The sequence below is a fragment of the Phyllostomus hastatus genome, unplaced genomic scaffold (genome assembly GCF_019186645.2).
Source record: "Phyllostomus hastatus isolate PE091 unplaced genomic scaffold, TTU_PhHast_1.1 phas_scaffold_93, whole genome shotgun sequence".
NCBI lineage: Eukaryota > Metazoa > Chordata > Mammalia > Chiroptera > Phyllostomidae > Phyllostomus > Phyllostomus hastatus.
In genome coordinates this window covers 20,611,906-20,629,183 of record NW_025334042.1, presented here as the reverse complement: position 1 = coordinate 20,629,183, position 17,278 = coordinate 20,611,906, and the positions used below count along the sequence as shown (strand labels likewise).

The 17,278-nt window shown below is 45.2% G+C and overlaps 1 protein-coding gene across 2 annotated transcripts in view; it reads left to right on the top strand.

Annotated features, from left to right (window-relative positions):
- Nucleotides 1–15,497, top strand: part of SLC4A8 (solute carrier family 4 member 8) — a 79,839-nt gene extending 64,342 nt beyond the window's left edge. For both annotated transcript variants that reach the window (XM_045829126.1, XM_045829127.1), the window contains 4 exons: nucleotides 1,231–1,368; nucleotides 6,053–6,144; nucleotides 8,129–8,224; nucleotides 9,318–15,497. In XM_045829126.1, the coding sequence (XP_045685082.1) occupies nucleotides 1,231–1,368; nucleotides 6,053–6,144; nucleotides 8,129–8,224; nucleotides 9,318–9,330 (339 nt within the window). In that variant the 3' untranslated portion in view covers nucleotides 9,331–15,497. The remainder of the gene's footprint in view (nucleotides 1–1,230; nucleotides 1,369–6,052; nucleotides 6,145–8,128; nucleotides 8,225–9,317) is intronic.
- The last annotated feature ends 1,781 nt before the right edge of the window (nucleotides 15,498–17,278 follow it).

Here is a 17,278-nt window from a genome sequence, read left to right as displayed (position 1 = left end):
GACGCTGGCCGGTGTGTGGTGCAACAGGTGACCAGCTGCTTTCTAAATCTGGGGTGGGTGATGAAATTCTTGCCACCTCACTGTTTCATCGCCTCCTCTTGATGCCTTCCTCTCTCTGCCTCACTCTGTTTCATGTAAAAGCTGAGAATTCAGTGGGCTGTTTGCAAGTTACCTACAGGGTGGGCCTCCAGGGAGAAAAGGCAGTGAGTGTAATGCTTGGAACTTGTTCACGTGCTTTAGAACTCTGTCTTACAGGGAGAACATTCAAGGCTGAGGAAACAGGAGTAGGGGCTCCTTTTCCCTAGCCTCCTGGATATGTACCCTCCGGATGGGTTTCTCAGTTTTGCCAGAATATCTATAGGTTTCTGCATTTGAGTGTTATGTTCAGGAGTTGAGCGTTTAGTTAAAAATTAGCAAATTCTTGACAACTTCTGGAAGTGATACTACCAATTTTGGATCGATGGGAAAATAGTAATTGAACTTTAGGGGAAATGTGGTTGAATTTAACAAGCCCGATTGCATTACTCGTTGTTCAGTCACCAGAGGTAGCTGGTAAACACTAGTCAATCCAGGCAGGTCATTATGAGTTACTTGTTCTCCTTTGGCTAACATGGCCCTTTTCAGGGGAAAAGGAGCAGCGTGATTTGCTGTCAGATTTTAGGCAAGTTATTCTCTCTCCTTGGGCCTCAGCTTTCCATTTATAAAATGGTTATCAGACCATGCCAGAGGGCAGAGACAAAAGCACTACAGACCCGTGATGCAGGCATAAAGCAAGGATTTTGTGGGGAAATGTATAGGCAAAGGATTGGTGGGAATCTAGATGGTCCTTCCAGGCCCCCTCCCCGAGTGGGGAGGTGTGCTCAGGCTGGGTGTGACTGGCCCACCGTGGCCGAGCTCCTGCGAAGGCTGTCCACCCCTGGATCCCTCCAGTGGGGCCCCAGCCGGGGAAGGGCAGTTCTTAGGGCCATCTGCAAATGAAGGGTTTTCTCTTTTTAATGAAAGAATTAAGTCAGTTACACTCTAAGTGATGGGATTGTTATGAAAGATAAGTAAAATATTGTGTCTAAAATATCTTAGTATATGGTAGAAAGAGGGCAGTCAACAAAAGGCAAGTATAATGATTATTATCAGTTTGATTTTGCATGAAATGTCTTGGTCTGCTGTGAAAATAAGATTTTGCTTTTCACTCCAGGAAACAAGGCCCTTTAATTCACTTTATTTATTTTTCAGGTTTTGGCCTTGGTCTTCGTCAGAAAAGTCATGGATCTCTGTTTCTCTAAGCGAGAGCTGAGCTGGCTGGATGATCTCATGCCTGAAAGCAAGAAGAAGAAGTTGGATGATGCCAAAAAGAAGGCCAAGGAGGAAGAGGTCATAGCTCTTGCACCAACTGTATGCTCTGGGGCAGCCTCGAGTTACAGTGCATAGGAAAGGCCCCAGTAAAAGTCAGCATGTCTGGAATCCCCAGGGTTACCTTTGGGAGCTGGGAAGATTCCTCCAAAGGTGTTCTCAGCTGAGGAAAGATTAAGTATCCTTGTCCCTGCCTGTCCTTCATTTTTGGATTTGATAACCAGTTGTTTTCTCTGTTTGTCTACAGTCTACTCACCAGGTTCACACTTAGAATATGAACATAGAATATGCTCTTATTATCAGATCTGTTGGTTCATGTTCTCCCAAAAGGTCTAATTTGACAAGTATACAAAACGTATTATTTCTGAGAGTTCGTTATGTACCTGATTGCAGATGATGTTGTGGTTGGCACGGTACAAAGATAACTTGCATAGGACTTTCTGTCTTTCCTCGTTTCCCTTGGCACTTGGCATCTGCCATCCACACAGTGAGCCCTCAGTTAGTTGCCTATATGTGCAAAGAACAGATGTGTAGCAAAAAGAAAATACCAGACCAAGAACTGAATGAGCCGGAAAGTGTTTCCAAGTACAGTTAGTGCCTGAAGTAGTGTCCTTTGCAATGCATTTTAAAGGACGTTGTTTTCTAATCTCTTGAACTTTAAAAATCTTGAATTTTTCCAGTTTTATTGAGATAAAATGAACATATAGCATTGTATAAGTTTTAGGCATACTACATAATGATTTGATATATGTATTGCAAAACGATTACTGCAGTAGGGTTAGTTAACACATCCATCACTTCATGTGGTCACACTTATTTTTGTGTTATGAACTTTTAAATCTACTCTTTTCACAATTTTAAAATATATAATACAGTATAGTCACCATGCTGTACATTATATCCCCATAATTTATTCATCTTGTAACTGAAAGTTTGTACCCTTTGACTACCTTTATTCATTTCCCCCATCCTCCCCACCCCTGGTAACCACCAATCTGTTGTTTCTATGACTTCAGTGCTTTTAGATTCCACATGTAAGTGCGATTATACAGTGTTTGTGTTTCTCTGTCTGACTTACTTCACTTAGCACAATGCCCTCAAGATTTGTTCATGTTGTTGCAAATGGCAGGATTTCCCTTTATCTGGCTGAGTAATATTTCAGTGTGTGTGTGTTTGTGTGTGTGTGTAATAATGTTCTTTATCCATTCATCTATTGATGGACACTTAGGTTGTTTCCATGTCTTGGCTATTGTAAATAATGCTGCAATGAACTTAGGGGTGCAGTTATCTCTTTGAGATAGTGACTTCATTTCTTTTGGCTGTATGCTCAGAAGTGGAACTGCTGGATCATACAGTGGTTCTATTTTTAATTTTTTGAGGAACCTCCATACTGTTTTCTATAGTGGCTGTACAATTCACATTCCCATCAACAGTGTACAAGGGTTCCCTTTTTTCATATCCTTTTTTAAAGTTGAGTCTTTCTTTTTTTAAAGATTTTATTTATTTTTAGAGAGAAGAGAAGGGAAGGAGAAAGAGAGGGACAGAAATATCAATGTGTGGTTGCCTCTCACGTGTCCCCAACTGGGGACCTGGCCTGCAACCCAGGCATGTGCCCTGACTGGGAATTGAATCAGTGGCCCTCTGATTCACAGGCCCGCACCCAGTTCACTGGGCTGTGCCAGCCAGGGTCTTTTTTTCACATCCTTGCCAGCACTTGTCATCTCCTGTCTTTTTGATAATAGCCCTTTTAACAGGTGTGAGGAGATATTTTACTGTGGCTTTGATTTGCCTTTCCCTGATGATTTGGGATGTTGAGCCACTTTTCATATACCTGTTGGTCTTTGTATGTCTTCTTTGGAAAAATGTCTATTCAGGTCCTTTGCCTATTTTTTAAATTGGATTATTTAGTTTTTGTTTTTTGCTATTGAGTTGTATGTGTTCCTTATGTATTTTTATATTAACTCCTTATCAGACATATGGTTTGTAAATATTTTCTCCCACTTGTTGCCTTTTCATTTTGTCGATCGTTTATTTTGCTGTGCAGAAGCTTTTTGTTTGATGTAGTTCCACTTGTTTATTTTCACTTCTGTTGCTTGTACTTTTGGGGTCATATCCACGTCTGTGCCAAGAACAATGTCAAAGAGCTTTTTCTCTATATTTCCTTCTAGGAGTTTTATTGTTTCACATTTTACATTTAAGTCTTTAATCCATTTTGAGTTAACTTTTGTGAATAGTGTAAGGCAGAGGTCTGGTTTCCTTCTTTTGCATGTGAATATCCAGTTTCCCCAGTGGCATTTATTAAAGAGATTATCCTTTCTCCACTGAGTATTCTTGGCTGCCTTGTCAAGTGCTAGGTGACCGTATATGCGTGGATTTATTTCTGGCTCCTGATTCTATTCCATTGGTCTATTTTGTATTACTAAATAAGTTTACCAATTATAAGCACAAAAGCAATGGAAGAAAACTTTAAAGAGAGGACTGATAGAATTCACTACATGAAATGTAAAGCTTTCAGGCATCCAAAAACTTTATAAACAAAATTTTAAATTATATATATGTATAATATGTGTGTGTGTATATATAGATATAAATACACACACCTATTTATTTATTTACTTACATAAAATTTTGGATAGTGATGTCTTTTAAGAAGAAAATAAAGGGTTGAGGAAGTGACTTTGTTCAGGGTGATCAGTGATGGGTCCTCTAAGGAGACATCTCAGCAGAAACCTGAAGTCAAGGGCAGGTCATGAGAACATCTGGTAGCAGGAACATTCCAGGCCAGGGGAAGAGCACATGTGAAGGTCTGAAGGCAGGATGAGCTTGGTATGCTGGAAGAACATAAAGTCAGTGATGCTGGAAGGGGGAGAGAGGTAGCCAGAGATGAGTTAGAAATCTGTGGTAATAGTTTAGCCACGAGGTGATGGTGGCTTAGGCTAAGGGAGAGTTGGTGAAAATGGCTGGATTTGGGACTTATTTTGAAGATAGAAGTTTTGCTAATTATAGTGAGGATGGGTGAGAGAGAAGTTGAGGACAACACTTGGATATGGGAGTGAACAATGAGATGGATGGTTGTGCTGTTTATTAAGATGGGGAAGACCTAACAGCGCATTTGGGAGGGAAATCAAGAGATGTCTTTTGGATGTTAAGTATAAGGTGGTTAGTAAACATCATATCACACTACTTTCTATATTGTACTTACTTCTAAGAAAATGCTTTATAAAATGATTTTTAAAACTAAATCAAATTAAAAAATGAAGATTTCACCCCAAAATTTCATGTCAGCATTCAACATTTATGGTCATTTCTTTATGTTCTCTCTCTCTCTTTGTTTTTGTTTTGTTTTGTTTTTAGATTTTATTTATTTTTAGAGAGAGGGGAAGGGAGACAAAAAGAGAGGGAGAGAAACCTCGATGTGTTTCCCTCGAGGGAGAGAAAACATCGATCGGTTGCCTCTCACACCCCCCCACCCGGGTACCTGGCCTGTAACCCAGGCATGTGTCCCGACTGGGAGTCAAACTGGCGACATTTTGGTTTGACAGATGACACCCAACCCACTGAGCCACACCAGTCAGGGCTCTTTATGTTATCTTTAAATCCTTAACAAAGTTTTCACATAGGTGTAATAATTGTATATTTGGGGGGCTATATATATTCTGATTTTTCCTCCTTAACTTCATTTCATGACACTTTCATGTTTCTACGTGTCTATACAATAAATAATGATATTTATTCTCATAATGGCTGCATAATATTCTATATTATCATAATTAATCTAAACATTCTCCCTTTATTAAAGTTTATAGATGTTTTAGGTTTTATTATTAATTATACTAATTTGAGCATCTTTGTAAATATTTTTCTCTATAATTATTTCCTTTGTACTAATGGAATTATTTCTTTTTCTTCTTTTTTTTTAAACATACCTCTTTGGTATGAGGATTATTATTTTTTAAAAATATTTTATTTATTTATTTTTTAGAGAGGGAAGGGAGGGAGATAGAGAGAGAGAGAGAAACATCAATGTGCGGTTGCTGGGGGTTATGGCCTGCAACCCAGGAATGTACCCTGGCTGGGAATCGAACCTGGGACACTTTGGTTCCCAGCCCGCGCTCAATCCACTGAGATACGCCAGCCAGGGCTAATGGAATTATTTCTAAGGAAACATTTTATTATGGAACATTTGAAATGAACACAAAAGCAGAAAGAATATTCGGTATTCATATTTCCCCCAATTGCCTTATTTTTATTTTTTGATAGTATGGTTGACTCGGGATCCAGATATGATCCATATATTGCCATTGGTTGATATGTTTCTTAAATCTCTTTAGGAGTTCCCCTTCTATCTTTTTAAATTTTTGTTGAAAAATCTGGGTCTTTGACCTATAGGGTTTCCCACCGTTTGGGTTTTACTAAATGTGCCCCTTGGTGTCATTTAACCTGTTCTTCTTCCCCCTGTGTTTCCAGTACATTGGTAGTTGGGTCTAGATTCAGGATTTAAAAGAAATACCATTCCATAGGTATGAACACTCAGTTGTCTCTCTTTTTGTGATGAATTAAATGTAGGAAAGAGCATAATTATACTTTTTTATTTAAAAATGTGAGAAAAATTTGATAGAAATTGTGGTGATAGAAAAAAAACAGGCTGGTGTTGACTTAGGGTTTAACTCAGTCCATGATATAATTACGTCTCCTTTTCTTCCAGGAGGCTGAGAAAATGTTAGAAATAGGGGGAGACAAGTTCCCCTTAGAGAGCAGGAAGTTACTAAGCAGTCCTGGAAAGAACAACAGTTTCAGGTAAAATTCTCACAACACCAAGGAGTTGACTGTTTTGGTTATTCCGTAAATGCCTGACTTCGTGTGTGTGTCGGGTGAGGGGGTCACGACTGCAGCTGCTGGTATAAAGGGTGAATAGTCCGCCTTCCAGTTCCAACGTGTGAGGACACCGTTTCCTTTCACTGTTTAGTGCCAGCCACAGGCAAGGCACTGGTCCAGTGCTGGGGATCACAAGGTGAGCCCATGCACTGAGTGTCTTCTCTGTGACAGGACTGTGCTGGAAGATTTACTCTGTGCTCTCATTTAATCTTTACAATAATGTTCTGATATAAGCCTCACTACCCACATTTGTTCAGTGAGGAAACTGAGGCTCGAACGGTTTTAGGTAATTTGCTGGAGGTCATAATGCTGCTAAATAGAAAGTTTAAGATTTAAACCCTAGTCTGTGTGTTCCTCAAACCAGGGCTGCTTCTGCCTTTCTCTGCTACCTTCCAAATATGAATAGGGTCCATGATCACTGTTTTCAGAAAGTGGCCATGAGACCCCCGAGCTTGGGCAAGCCTTTGGGGACAGGCAGCCCATTCCAGCGTGGCTCTGGCGCCCACAGTCCCATGAGCCAAGGGGGAACTGAACTGGGAGCACAGAATTCCTTACTTCTTTCCGCCAGTGGGTTCGGCCCCTTTCTCTTCTGAAGCTCTTGCTTGCCCCAAGTCACAGGAAGCTTCATTTGTCCCTTTGTGGCATCATTCCTGGCACTGCGTTTCTGCTTGATCAGAGATACACACGAGCAGAAAGAAGCCCAGAGGTCAAGAGAGGGCAGAAGAGGAGGAGAGGGGATCTCAGTCATCTGACTCCTGGATAATTCATTGCTGAATCATTGAATTGCTTGTGGTTTATACTGAGATGGAAGTGAGGAAGGTCTTTTCTTTGAACATTTAAAAAATTTTGATGGATGTATGCATTGTGAAATGATTACTGCAGTCGAACTAATAACATATCCATCACCTCCTGTAGTCACCAGTCTTTTCTTTTTTTGTGGCAAGAACACTTGGGATGCACTTTCTTAGCGAATTTCAAGTGTACAATACTTTATTATTAACCATGGTCAGCATGCTGTTCACAGGTCTTCAGAATTCATTAACTGGAAGTTTGTACCCTTTGATTACCTCCTTCCCCCTGCCCCTCGCCCAGCCTCTGCACCATTCTACTCTCTGTTACTATGAGTTTGACTTTTTGTTTTTCAAACTGACCCCAGAAGAAATGGAATCTTCGGACCTTACTAAGCTTTCTACAGGGTGTACTAGAAGGAGCCACAGGCCTTGAATTCTCTGGCAGCAAAGTAGGAGCAATGTTCCTCCTTTACTAGGATGCTTGCTGCCTGCTCTCCTGGCCTTTTAGAAGGAGGCAGCCTGGCTCACAGAAAACTTCAGAGTACTCTGGGGCCCTAGACAACCAAGGACTGGGACTCAAGGTCTCGATGCTCCGCTTACTGATGTTTCTCCTTGGACAGTCACTTAGCCCTGGGAACTGTGGTTTCTGCACCTTCCAATGAGGATGTTGGTCATCTCTGAATCTGTGATAGTTGAGATAATATACTGTTAAAGTCCTTTGTTAACTACAAACATAAAACATTTGGCCGTGTCATTGAGGAAATGAATGAAGATTGTTTAGCCCCGTACTTGGCACACAGTGAGCGCTCAGTAGTGGGAGGTCCTGATGCTACCACTGTTGGCATCTCGACGCCGCCCTCAGCATCCCCAGGGTGGCCTCCGGAAGGAGCGCAGAATTGTGGGGGCAGGGCCGGTTGCCACCTGGAACATCAGCCCAGCCCTTAGCACCCTGTGGGTCACCTTGCCTCTCTCCATTCCGCCCATCTGGCTCCCAGCACTCCTGAGAGACGTTAGCTGGGCTCCTTCAGGCCTTCTGTTGGGGGGTGGTCGTCATAGACGGAGGTCTGGATTTTATTGTTACGTCTGGTGTTTACTGTCCAACATATTCATTTCAGATGTGACCCCTCTGAGATCAATATATCTGACGAAATGCCTAAAACCACAGTCTGGAAAGCTCTCAGTATGAATTCTGGGACTACAAAGGAAAAGAGGTAAAGAGAACTATAATGCTTTTTATTTATTTCTGGCTTTAAAAAATAATAATTGTGTTGAAAGTAAAAGATATTTTAGCTGTGAAATTGAATTTGTCTAATAAATATCCCTTCCAGGACTGCTACTAATCTCACGAGAATAACTGTTAGCCTAAGGAAAGTAAAAATGTTTTCTAACTATTTAAACAGATACGCTGTTTTGAGCTGCCCATTTATACAGGTCCCAAGTCAAGACGGAATTATTTGGAGATGTAAATTTATTTTGTCTATGTGTTCCCTTAATCTTCTGGCTAGTCCCCATTTCGAAACCTACAGAGCATTTCCGCTTCCTGCAACCACACAACCTGGGGAGCCGCTAGAATACTCAGATCATGTTGATAGTATTGACACAATTCCACCATGAGAATTTTTGCCAAGCAAAGATTTTGAAATATTAAATTGCAACTGTTTTCGTGTTTTGGAAGCTAAATTCTGTGCACTGTTTGTCAGTAGCGCAGATCACACTTAATCAGGGTCAGGCCGAAAGTGGAAGAACGTGAGGCATCGTTGCCCGCAGGGAGGCAGGCTGTGCACCCAAATTGAGTAATTTCGTCCCAACGCCATTGAAGTTTAGCTGAGCAGATAACTGAAGGGAAAATCTTAGATTTTATTAAAGGCAACTTCTCTAGTTAAAAATAAAAAAGGAGTAGGCTGGAAATGAGGAGACCTATCTTAGTTATTAATTCTACGCATAATCAGGCAGGCCACTGTGTCTAGCCCTCAGCTGACTTAGCAGGAAAATGGGGATAAAACCAACAGCCTCTGTCATAAAGCTGCTCTGAGGAGAAACTGGTTATTTCTTCATCGAATGGGTTAAAATAATTCTGTGCTGAATGTGAGTGAAATATAGAATCTTGTTTCCTTCAGAGGAAAATCCAAGCAGCTGTTGAAACGTATAACACACAGGGTTATTTTTAGTTGAGAACTAGTCTACTTGTAAATGAACTTAAAATATAGCCAGATCCAAATGGTGGTGACATCTTCAAAGTATTGTGTTAAAAGCAGGAATGAATCATGTGTTCCCTTTTTGTCTAATTGTAACACTTCTATTCAGTCTCTTCAACTAAAAGTCTTTGCTGGGATGGAAGATTTGGGCCGCGAGGTGCCTCAGGGAAGTTCTGGTTACAGAGAAGATGGCAAATCTCTCAGAGGAGGAGCAAGACCAAGTCTGGTCCTGTCCTCGGTCATGTCAAAGCCGGGCCGACGCATTCAGTCATTCGTGGTGTGCACCGGAGGGCACCCAGCCACCCCATGCCAGCAGCCAGACGGGAACGTGGAAGCAGAAGGCCACCTCCCATTGGTAGTTCTCCTCTTCCTTGTCTGTCTCTTCAGAACTGCCACCATTGAAGACCCAGCGTCCCATTTTCCAGACATTTTCTCTGAAACTCTCTGCTGGCCTGCCAAGCCATGTGGATCCATTCTGCCATTGAGGATTCCTTCAGCAAGGTTCCCCTTTCTAAAGGATGGGGAAGGGGAGTGGGAGCAGAGAGCAGGGGAAGGCTCTCCAGCCCCGTAGGATCTGTAGGCTCCTAGGCAGCTGTGGACCTTGGCCAAATTGCCGGCTCCGGGAGACGCTGGTCAGACTCAGAGGCTGTCAGGAAGGTCAGCCACCTGGGCATTGGCAGTTCCTGTCACCGCGGCCAGAAGACACCTGTGACCTGGGTGCATCTTCATTGTTCCCCAGCAGCAGACTGCATGACTCAGCAAGATCCCTGGATGCCGAAAGGGCCGGGAGGAAGCTGTTCGGCTCAGACAGGAAAAGGCTCGGAGGGAAATCAGTGATGCTAAGTGAGGACGAGTAGCTTCTCTTGGTTTCACCGAGGATAGAGTAAGAGACTGAACTTAAATTGCTACAAAAGGAATTAGTTTAGACACTAGGCAGGACTTCGTAGGCTAAAAATTTGTCATAGTGTCTGCTTTCTAGATATTTGAGAAAGGTTTGGTGATTGTTGTTTGTGAGTAGAAAGGGAGACAAGGTGTTTTCATTGGCCATGTTGTGGAAACATCCGTGTCTTGCTGCTGTCTCTGGAGGACGCATTTATTTCCATTCCTGGAGATGTCCAAGTGCTTATGTAATGTCTCCTTAGCTGCCTTAGTAGCAAACCATCGTCGACTCAGTGGACCAAAGCCACCTTCAGCCGTGTGGTTTCTTCAACATCAGGAGTTGCTGTAGGCTGACAAATGTCTGGCTCTCAGATATAAAAAGCCACATTGAGAAAGGAACTGTAAGTGGTAAAATTAATTTTGGTGTTTAGTTTACAACTACATTTATAGTTTTTCTCTTCTCTTTTGCAATGAATATCAATGGTTTGGGCTCCATTATGTACAGATCTTCCCTTTCTTTGCACACAGAGTGTGACCAGCAAGCAAGTCAACACCCAGGGAATCCAATCATATTAGTTTTCCATCCTGGAATATCTTTGTACAGCGTGACGTTCTCTCAATGTTCCCTCCTCTCCTAGGTGAAGAGGCGGCTACATACCTTTATTGAATTTTGCATTCCTTAGACTCTTAAAATGTATTAGTGTATTGTAGGCCTACTCCAAGGACCTGTGATACTGAAGGAATCCTGCATTTCTTTCATATTCCCTATTTCTTAGAGCCATAATTATTTTAATACACAGATGATTTTCAAAATATTTAACAACTGGTATAGGATGGACACCACCCACTCAGAACGGATGCCTGCTGTAAACAAGCCGCAGTCTGTTCTGCCGCTGAACTTCACGCTGCTTTCAGACGTTCAGCACCGTCCCTTTGCGTCGTGGGTGTCGGTTCTGGTTTTTCTGGTGGTCTCCTTGCAAGGCTGGTTTAGGAGCAGGAATTCTCTCAACTACATGGGCATTAAAATCTTTGTGAGCTGAAGCTTCACATTTTGTCATTGTAGGGTAGATGTAATAATTGTACCCATTTACCTACCTAATCTGGAAGAATCTAAAGGCAGCCTGTCAATGGAAAAAGCTTTCCTGCCAGCTTTCTCTGCTCCTCTACCAGGCACTCCTTGAGCTCGAGGCCTTTCTTACGTCTGTTTCCTGAGAATGCCCCTGCGCTCTCCCTGGGTCCTGCCCCTCCCATCTTCTCCTGCCACCTCAGTGTAGGGCAGCTGGTGACTGCGTCACCCGTTCCCCTAGCCTCAGTGTGGCTGTAAGGAATGTAAGAGGCAAAAGCCCTTTACGCAACAAGACTAGGTGACAATATCACTCAGAAAAATCTCTCTCCTGATGCACTGACGTCTGGCGTCTGCTAGGCTTCTCAGGGCGGGGAGCCTGCCTGGTGAACTCCATGCAGAGCAGCTGCAGGGCCGCGTGTGCACTTGCGAGTCCTTCCGAGTCCAGCCTCCCAGGCTGCTGCGCCTCAGGAACTCAGGAACGTTAGTTAGCTGCTCCAGAAGGGCATGCCGATATCTTTAGGCCATTAGATTTTTCTCCGACAATGGCCAGGCTCATTCCTGCTTCATCTCAGTGGTGGGAATCAGTCCCTAGTCTTACTCTCTCTCATGCCCCAGCTCCCACCCAACACTTCATCTCAGGCCTGGCTGCTTCCTTGCTCAGGTCTGTGGCCAGTGAGCGTGGTGGCGGGGCCAGGCTGGGCCATGTTTGGGTTAGGAGGCGGTGAGTGGGGGTGGAGCTTCAGCAGTGTGTATGTGTGTATGTATGTGTGCGCATATGCGTGTGTGTTTGTCAACTGAACTTTCATCGTTGCTATTAAACAGCCTGTGCACCTGAGCTGTGGGGACATCAAACTAATATCATCACCCCACCCCCCCCCCACCCATCCAGGAGTTCCCCTCTTAGACTTCTCCAAAAGAATAGCTCAAGGACAAGTGTAGGCTGATGAGTCTATCAAAAAAGGCGTTTAAGCCAACAATAAGGAGAAACTGACTGAGGGGTAGAAAGCAAGGCAGGTAGTGAGGTGCTTTCAGTGCCCAGGTTTGGCTGGGCCAGAGAAGCAGTCAGCCTCTTTTAGGGCCCGGGCATGTTTTGGGTGCGGCTGGGTGCCGGTGGGCCAGTGCCCTGAGGAGCTGGTCGTGCGGAGGCCAGGGATCTAAGAAAGCGATGATGAGTGTGATCTTGGTTCAAAGGCCAAAGGACGGGCATTGCTAGGAGTGTGGGTTGCTTCCTAGCCTGCGACTTTTAGGGAGGGTCTAGAGAGGTGAAGGCCAGCAGAAATATGCTGTGAAATTGCCAGATATGTTTGATTGCATAAAATACAGGCTAGGTCTTTGTGGCTATCTATGATTTCAGACTTCTGATGATGGAATAATCGGGAAGTCTGGTCTTTACCACGTACAGCTCCTTTCCCTGTCTCCATGTCCGTATAAATTTGCCTTTAGGGTGGAGGGGTAGTTAGTGAACCAAAAGACAATGTGAACGTTTGCTATTTCTCTTCATCTGGGATGTCACTGGCTTTTACGTTAGTCACAAATGTTTGATAAAAATATGGCATATGCTTTGTCTCAGGCTTGGTTGATATCTCAGGCTCTGACCACTGTGACTTTCAAGAGGCCTCTGATCTAGGAAGCTGTGGTTTCTGGTCATTCAGAACAGACAGTTCCCGGTTCTGCTTTATTTGCTACCTGCTCAACAACCCAGACTGTCAGCAGTTCTCCCTGCATCTTCTCCATCGGTTTCAGTGTCCATGTTCCAAGTCTCCACCTTTCCCTGGAGCATAGGAGGATTGGCCCAAGTCCCCTGGCTTTCCTTTTAACTAGCATGAGAACCACTACCCAGTGTGTTCTCTCTGCTACTTCATCAACTTGTCTAAATTTCTTCTTTTGCAAGAGAATTAGCACCTTCTCCTAGGGTAACTGAACATAAAGTGGAGGTCCAGCTGCTTGCCACCATAAAGACCAAACTAATGGGGCAGATGCTGGTGCAAAAGAAAAGAGGTTTTATTCAGGTGCTGCGTGGTCTGGGAGAATGGTGGACTCCCATCTCAAAGTCCATCTCCTCTTTCCGCTATGGAAAAAGACTAATGGTCGTCAGCAAGACCAAGACAAAAGCCAGTGCCCAGAGTTCCTGCTCCATTTAAAGCACAGTCCCTTGGAGCCCACAAGTAGGTGGCTGCTAAGTGGTCTTAGTCCCATCCAGGTAGCTTAGCTTGTTCCCGGCTGCTTTTTATTTCAGGCTCCCTCTTAGACCTTGCGTGTAGAGCCCACACGGCCCTCTGCCAGGGCACATGGTTGCATGCTCCAGGTGAGAGAGTTGTGCAAGTGCATGCACTAGTGCATCACCAGGCAGGCAAGATAGAGAGAGGCTCCCTCCCTCCCTCCACATGGCCCATGGAGAGAACAGGCCAGTGCACAGTGCGAGTCCAGGCCACGAGCCCAGGAGTCTCTTTGTTCCCCTGGGATTATATTGGCTTGGGTATGGTATGGACCAGGTGCTTTCTCAAAATGACCAATCAACTTCCAACACTCTCATGCACTTTGGATGGGTCCATCTCCCAACCAATCCCTTCCTTCCCCAGGCTAGACTGGCAGGACTCTTTGGTCCAGCACCGCCCCTGTGCCATTTTGACTTCTATAGCACACATGTCTGCTCTCCCCTTGTCCCACCCCAATCTGGTATAGGGCAGGGGAAGGATTTTTCTCTATTCAGTTATCTTGCTAGTTTTTTTGCATTTTGGCCCTATCAATTGATATTTCTAGCTTTCCGCATCCTCAGTGTAAGAACCGCCCCTATCACCACCTTGGCCAGTGGGGGAGAGAGATTCTCCAGAGCTCTGGACCAACTGTCTACTAGTAACACTGGGATTTTAAACAGTGTCTGCTAGTTTGTTACTGCAATTCCCTGGGACTTATCACGTTTCCAAATCACACCTTGGCAAGACAGACAGGAGCCCTGTATTGAATGTTCTCAGCCTTCTCGACTTTCTTTTGGTTGTAGCTGTCTGGCCTCCCCTAAGGGAGAAGGCCTTCCTGTAGGCCCTAGCTGGCCACAAAAGACACCATCCAAGACCCACCCCTTTTACTAACTCAGCCTTTCAAGCACTCTTTCCTCTTCTTCCTGCCTTTTTTCTCAGCGTTTTAAATTCTTGGGTAGAAGTTCTTGATCAGAGGTTCTAAAAAACACCACCAGTTTTGTGGACAGTGAGAGAAGTGAGGAGGTTGAATAGTTCTGGGGCTTCTCGCAAAAGGGACATTATTGTTATTTTTCTTATTTGGGATGAGGGTCTATGGATTCTCAAGCCCTCAGGCTTGTCCATGTTTCAGTATAAACAGAAAAACACATTCTAAGACCAAATACAAGTGATTTTTTTCTACCAAATCTATTTTTTATGATTCTTGGCACCCTAGTCTCTTACATTGATTATAGAGAATAGGCAGTTGACTCCGTTAACATTTCTTTACCAGAAAGGAGGCTAATTTTCGTAACCAAAAGAGGCGTGGAGGAGCTGGGTCCATCACCCTTCGAGTGTGGACCGAGGGAAGGTGTGCTGTGCTGTGTGGGTCGTTTCCACAGAAAACCCCGGGCAGTGGAGCGGTTTGTCCACAGGCGCAGTCCTGTTAGGAGGCTGTGCGGCGGGGGAATGGAGTGGTTCCTAACCCTTCTGAAGAGGAGAGGAATGACATTTTTCTTCAGCTGAGCCCACTTTCAGCACTGACGAACACAGAACCTTTTCTTCTGGCTGATGGCATTAGTACTGCCAGAGAGAGAGAGAACCCGCGCACAGCACTTTCTGCGCCCGCCGTCAGCCGAGCCGGGCCTCTCTGCGCAGGTTTGCAGTGGGCCCGCCGTGCAGGTTGTCACACGTGCGGGCTTGTCGGAAGCAGGAGCACCGAACTGAATGTGCAATCACTACTTTTTGCAAAAGAGGCCAAAATCCTCCTCCCTGCTCCTTTCTCCCTCATTCACTCCTCCGAGATGATAAGCCTCCCTCTTGTTTACCTGCATTTTTCTGTCTGATCGGTTGGATTGGCTGCCTTCCCACACTCAGCGGGTGGCGAGGGCAGAGCAGCCTTCCCGCGGGAGGGGACAACTTGAGGTGCTGGTGCATTGCCCTTGTTTTCTAAGTTCTTCTTTCTAGTATGTTTCATGTAGAGATAGAGATATTTTTGTTTTAGAGATTCCAAAGTATATATTTTTAGTGTAAGAAATGGACCCTCCCCACACTCCATGGTGTAAATAGACCCAAGAACAGTGTCGTCGTGAAAACCCACAGCAATCTGCAGTAGGAATAGGACCCCTCGCCCTCACCGCCTAGCCTCTGGCCTGTTTGTGGACCGGGGGGGGGGGGGGGCGCGTGGCGGCTGTGGCCCCTCTGTCTGCCCAGACCTTCCTGTGCTCAATGGGTGAGAAATAAAGTCTGTGTAAACTGCTCGCACCTGTGGCGTTCTTTGAGCTCGAACTGAGGGGCTGAGACAATGGTGACCAACTTCAGAACTTGTAAGGGAGAGGAAGCAATGGGTGAGGGGGAAGTGTGGTGGTGTCTGCTCGGTGTGCCTTGAGAGCGGCGTGCACAACTCCTTGGGGCCGACACTTGGGTCCTTGGGGCAGAGCCTTAGAAGGAGGCTATAGGGGCCCTGACCTTGTGGACCCCGTAGACTTATTGGGGGACAGAACAGCAGAGAGCTCCTTTTGGAGATGCTACCAGACTAATGACAGTAATTGCTAATATTTAAGGACTCTCCACTGATTAGAAATTCAGATTTTTAAAATATGCTGTCACTCCATGCCCTGATTGGTGTGGCTCAGTGGGCTGGGCATCATCCTGCAAACCGAAAAGTCACCAGTTCAACTCCCAGTCAGGGGACATGCCGGTTGGGGGTGTGCGAGAGGCAACTTGATCCATGTTTCTCTTGAACATCGATGTTTCTCTCCTTCCCTTCCCCTCTCTCTAAAAATAAATAAAATCTTTAAAAATATATTGATAACTCTGGGGTTTTGGGGCCCCCTCCTCATATTTATTGATTTTAGAGAGAGGGGAAGGGAGGGAAAGACAGAGGGAGAAACACTGGTATGAGAGACATCAATTGGTTGCCTCTCGTATGTGCCCCATCCGGGGATCAAACCTGCAACCGGGTATGTGCCCTGACTATGAATTGAACCTGTGACCTTTATGGTTCATAGAGCGATACTCCAGCCAAGCCACGTGGCCAGGACTTCCCTCCCTTTTAAGGAGGAAAATCTTTCCAAGAGGTTTGCTCCTTCCCACATCATTGGTCAGAACTGGCCACATGCCACATGCCCGTCTCTTAGACGTGAAGGGCGGGGCGGGGGGGGTGTAGGGGGGGTCTTTGTGGGACCTGGAGCGATTAGGCTCCATCCTCCGGGGGTGGGCTCGTCTTCCACGACCACATTGCTACTCCAATACTTGTACAAAATTAGGATTCTGTCAGCAAGGGATGAGGCAGGAGCTGTAAGTAATTAAATGTCCAAATGTGTTTGACACAGAACCCAGGAGAAACTGAACCTCAGGAAGCCAGGGAACTTCGCTGAGGTCAGTGGTTCTCCCCTTCTCTATGTGATCTTCGCTTCAGGAGATCCTTAACCTGCTAGTGTCTGGCTCCCGCTCTACACCAACTAAATAGAGTCTCTGGGGAAAACGCAGGCCCTGGTGTTCGTTAAACTCTCTCCAGGTGATTGTCACATGCAGGCAGGGTGGCCCGGCACCCACTATGGTGCTTCACCTTTGCCTGAAGTGGCTCTTCTGTGCTGCTTCACTTGCAACCCACTTATTCTCCCCTCTGCGGCATAAACGTTCCTCCACGTTGTAAATGGCTCCTGTGGCGCTGTGGTGTGATGGAGAAGGGCTCTCAGCCAGCGGCAGGCGACGCAGAACAGGTAAGCAAGGAGCAAGCCTGCCTGAGTTCAAGTTCCCAGCTCTGCCTTAACACTGTGCGACCTTGGGCAACCTGCTTCCTCTGTGCCTTGGTTTGTTCACTGCACAAAGGGAGTGATAATGCCACTGACCTCTAGTGGGATGGGGGAGACAATGGGTTAAGCCTGATAAGGCCGGCTCTGCTGAGTGCCCTCTGGGCCCCCTGTAGTAGCAGGTCCTCCCTTCCCTCAC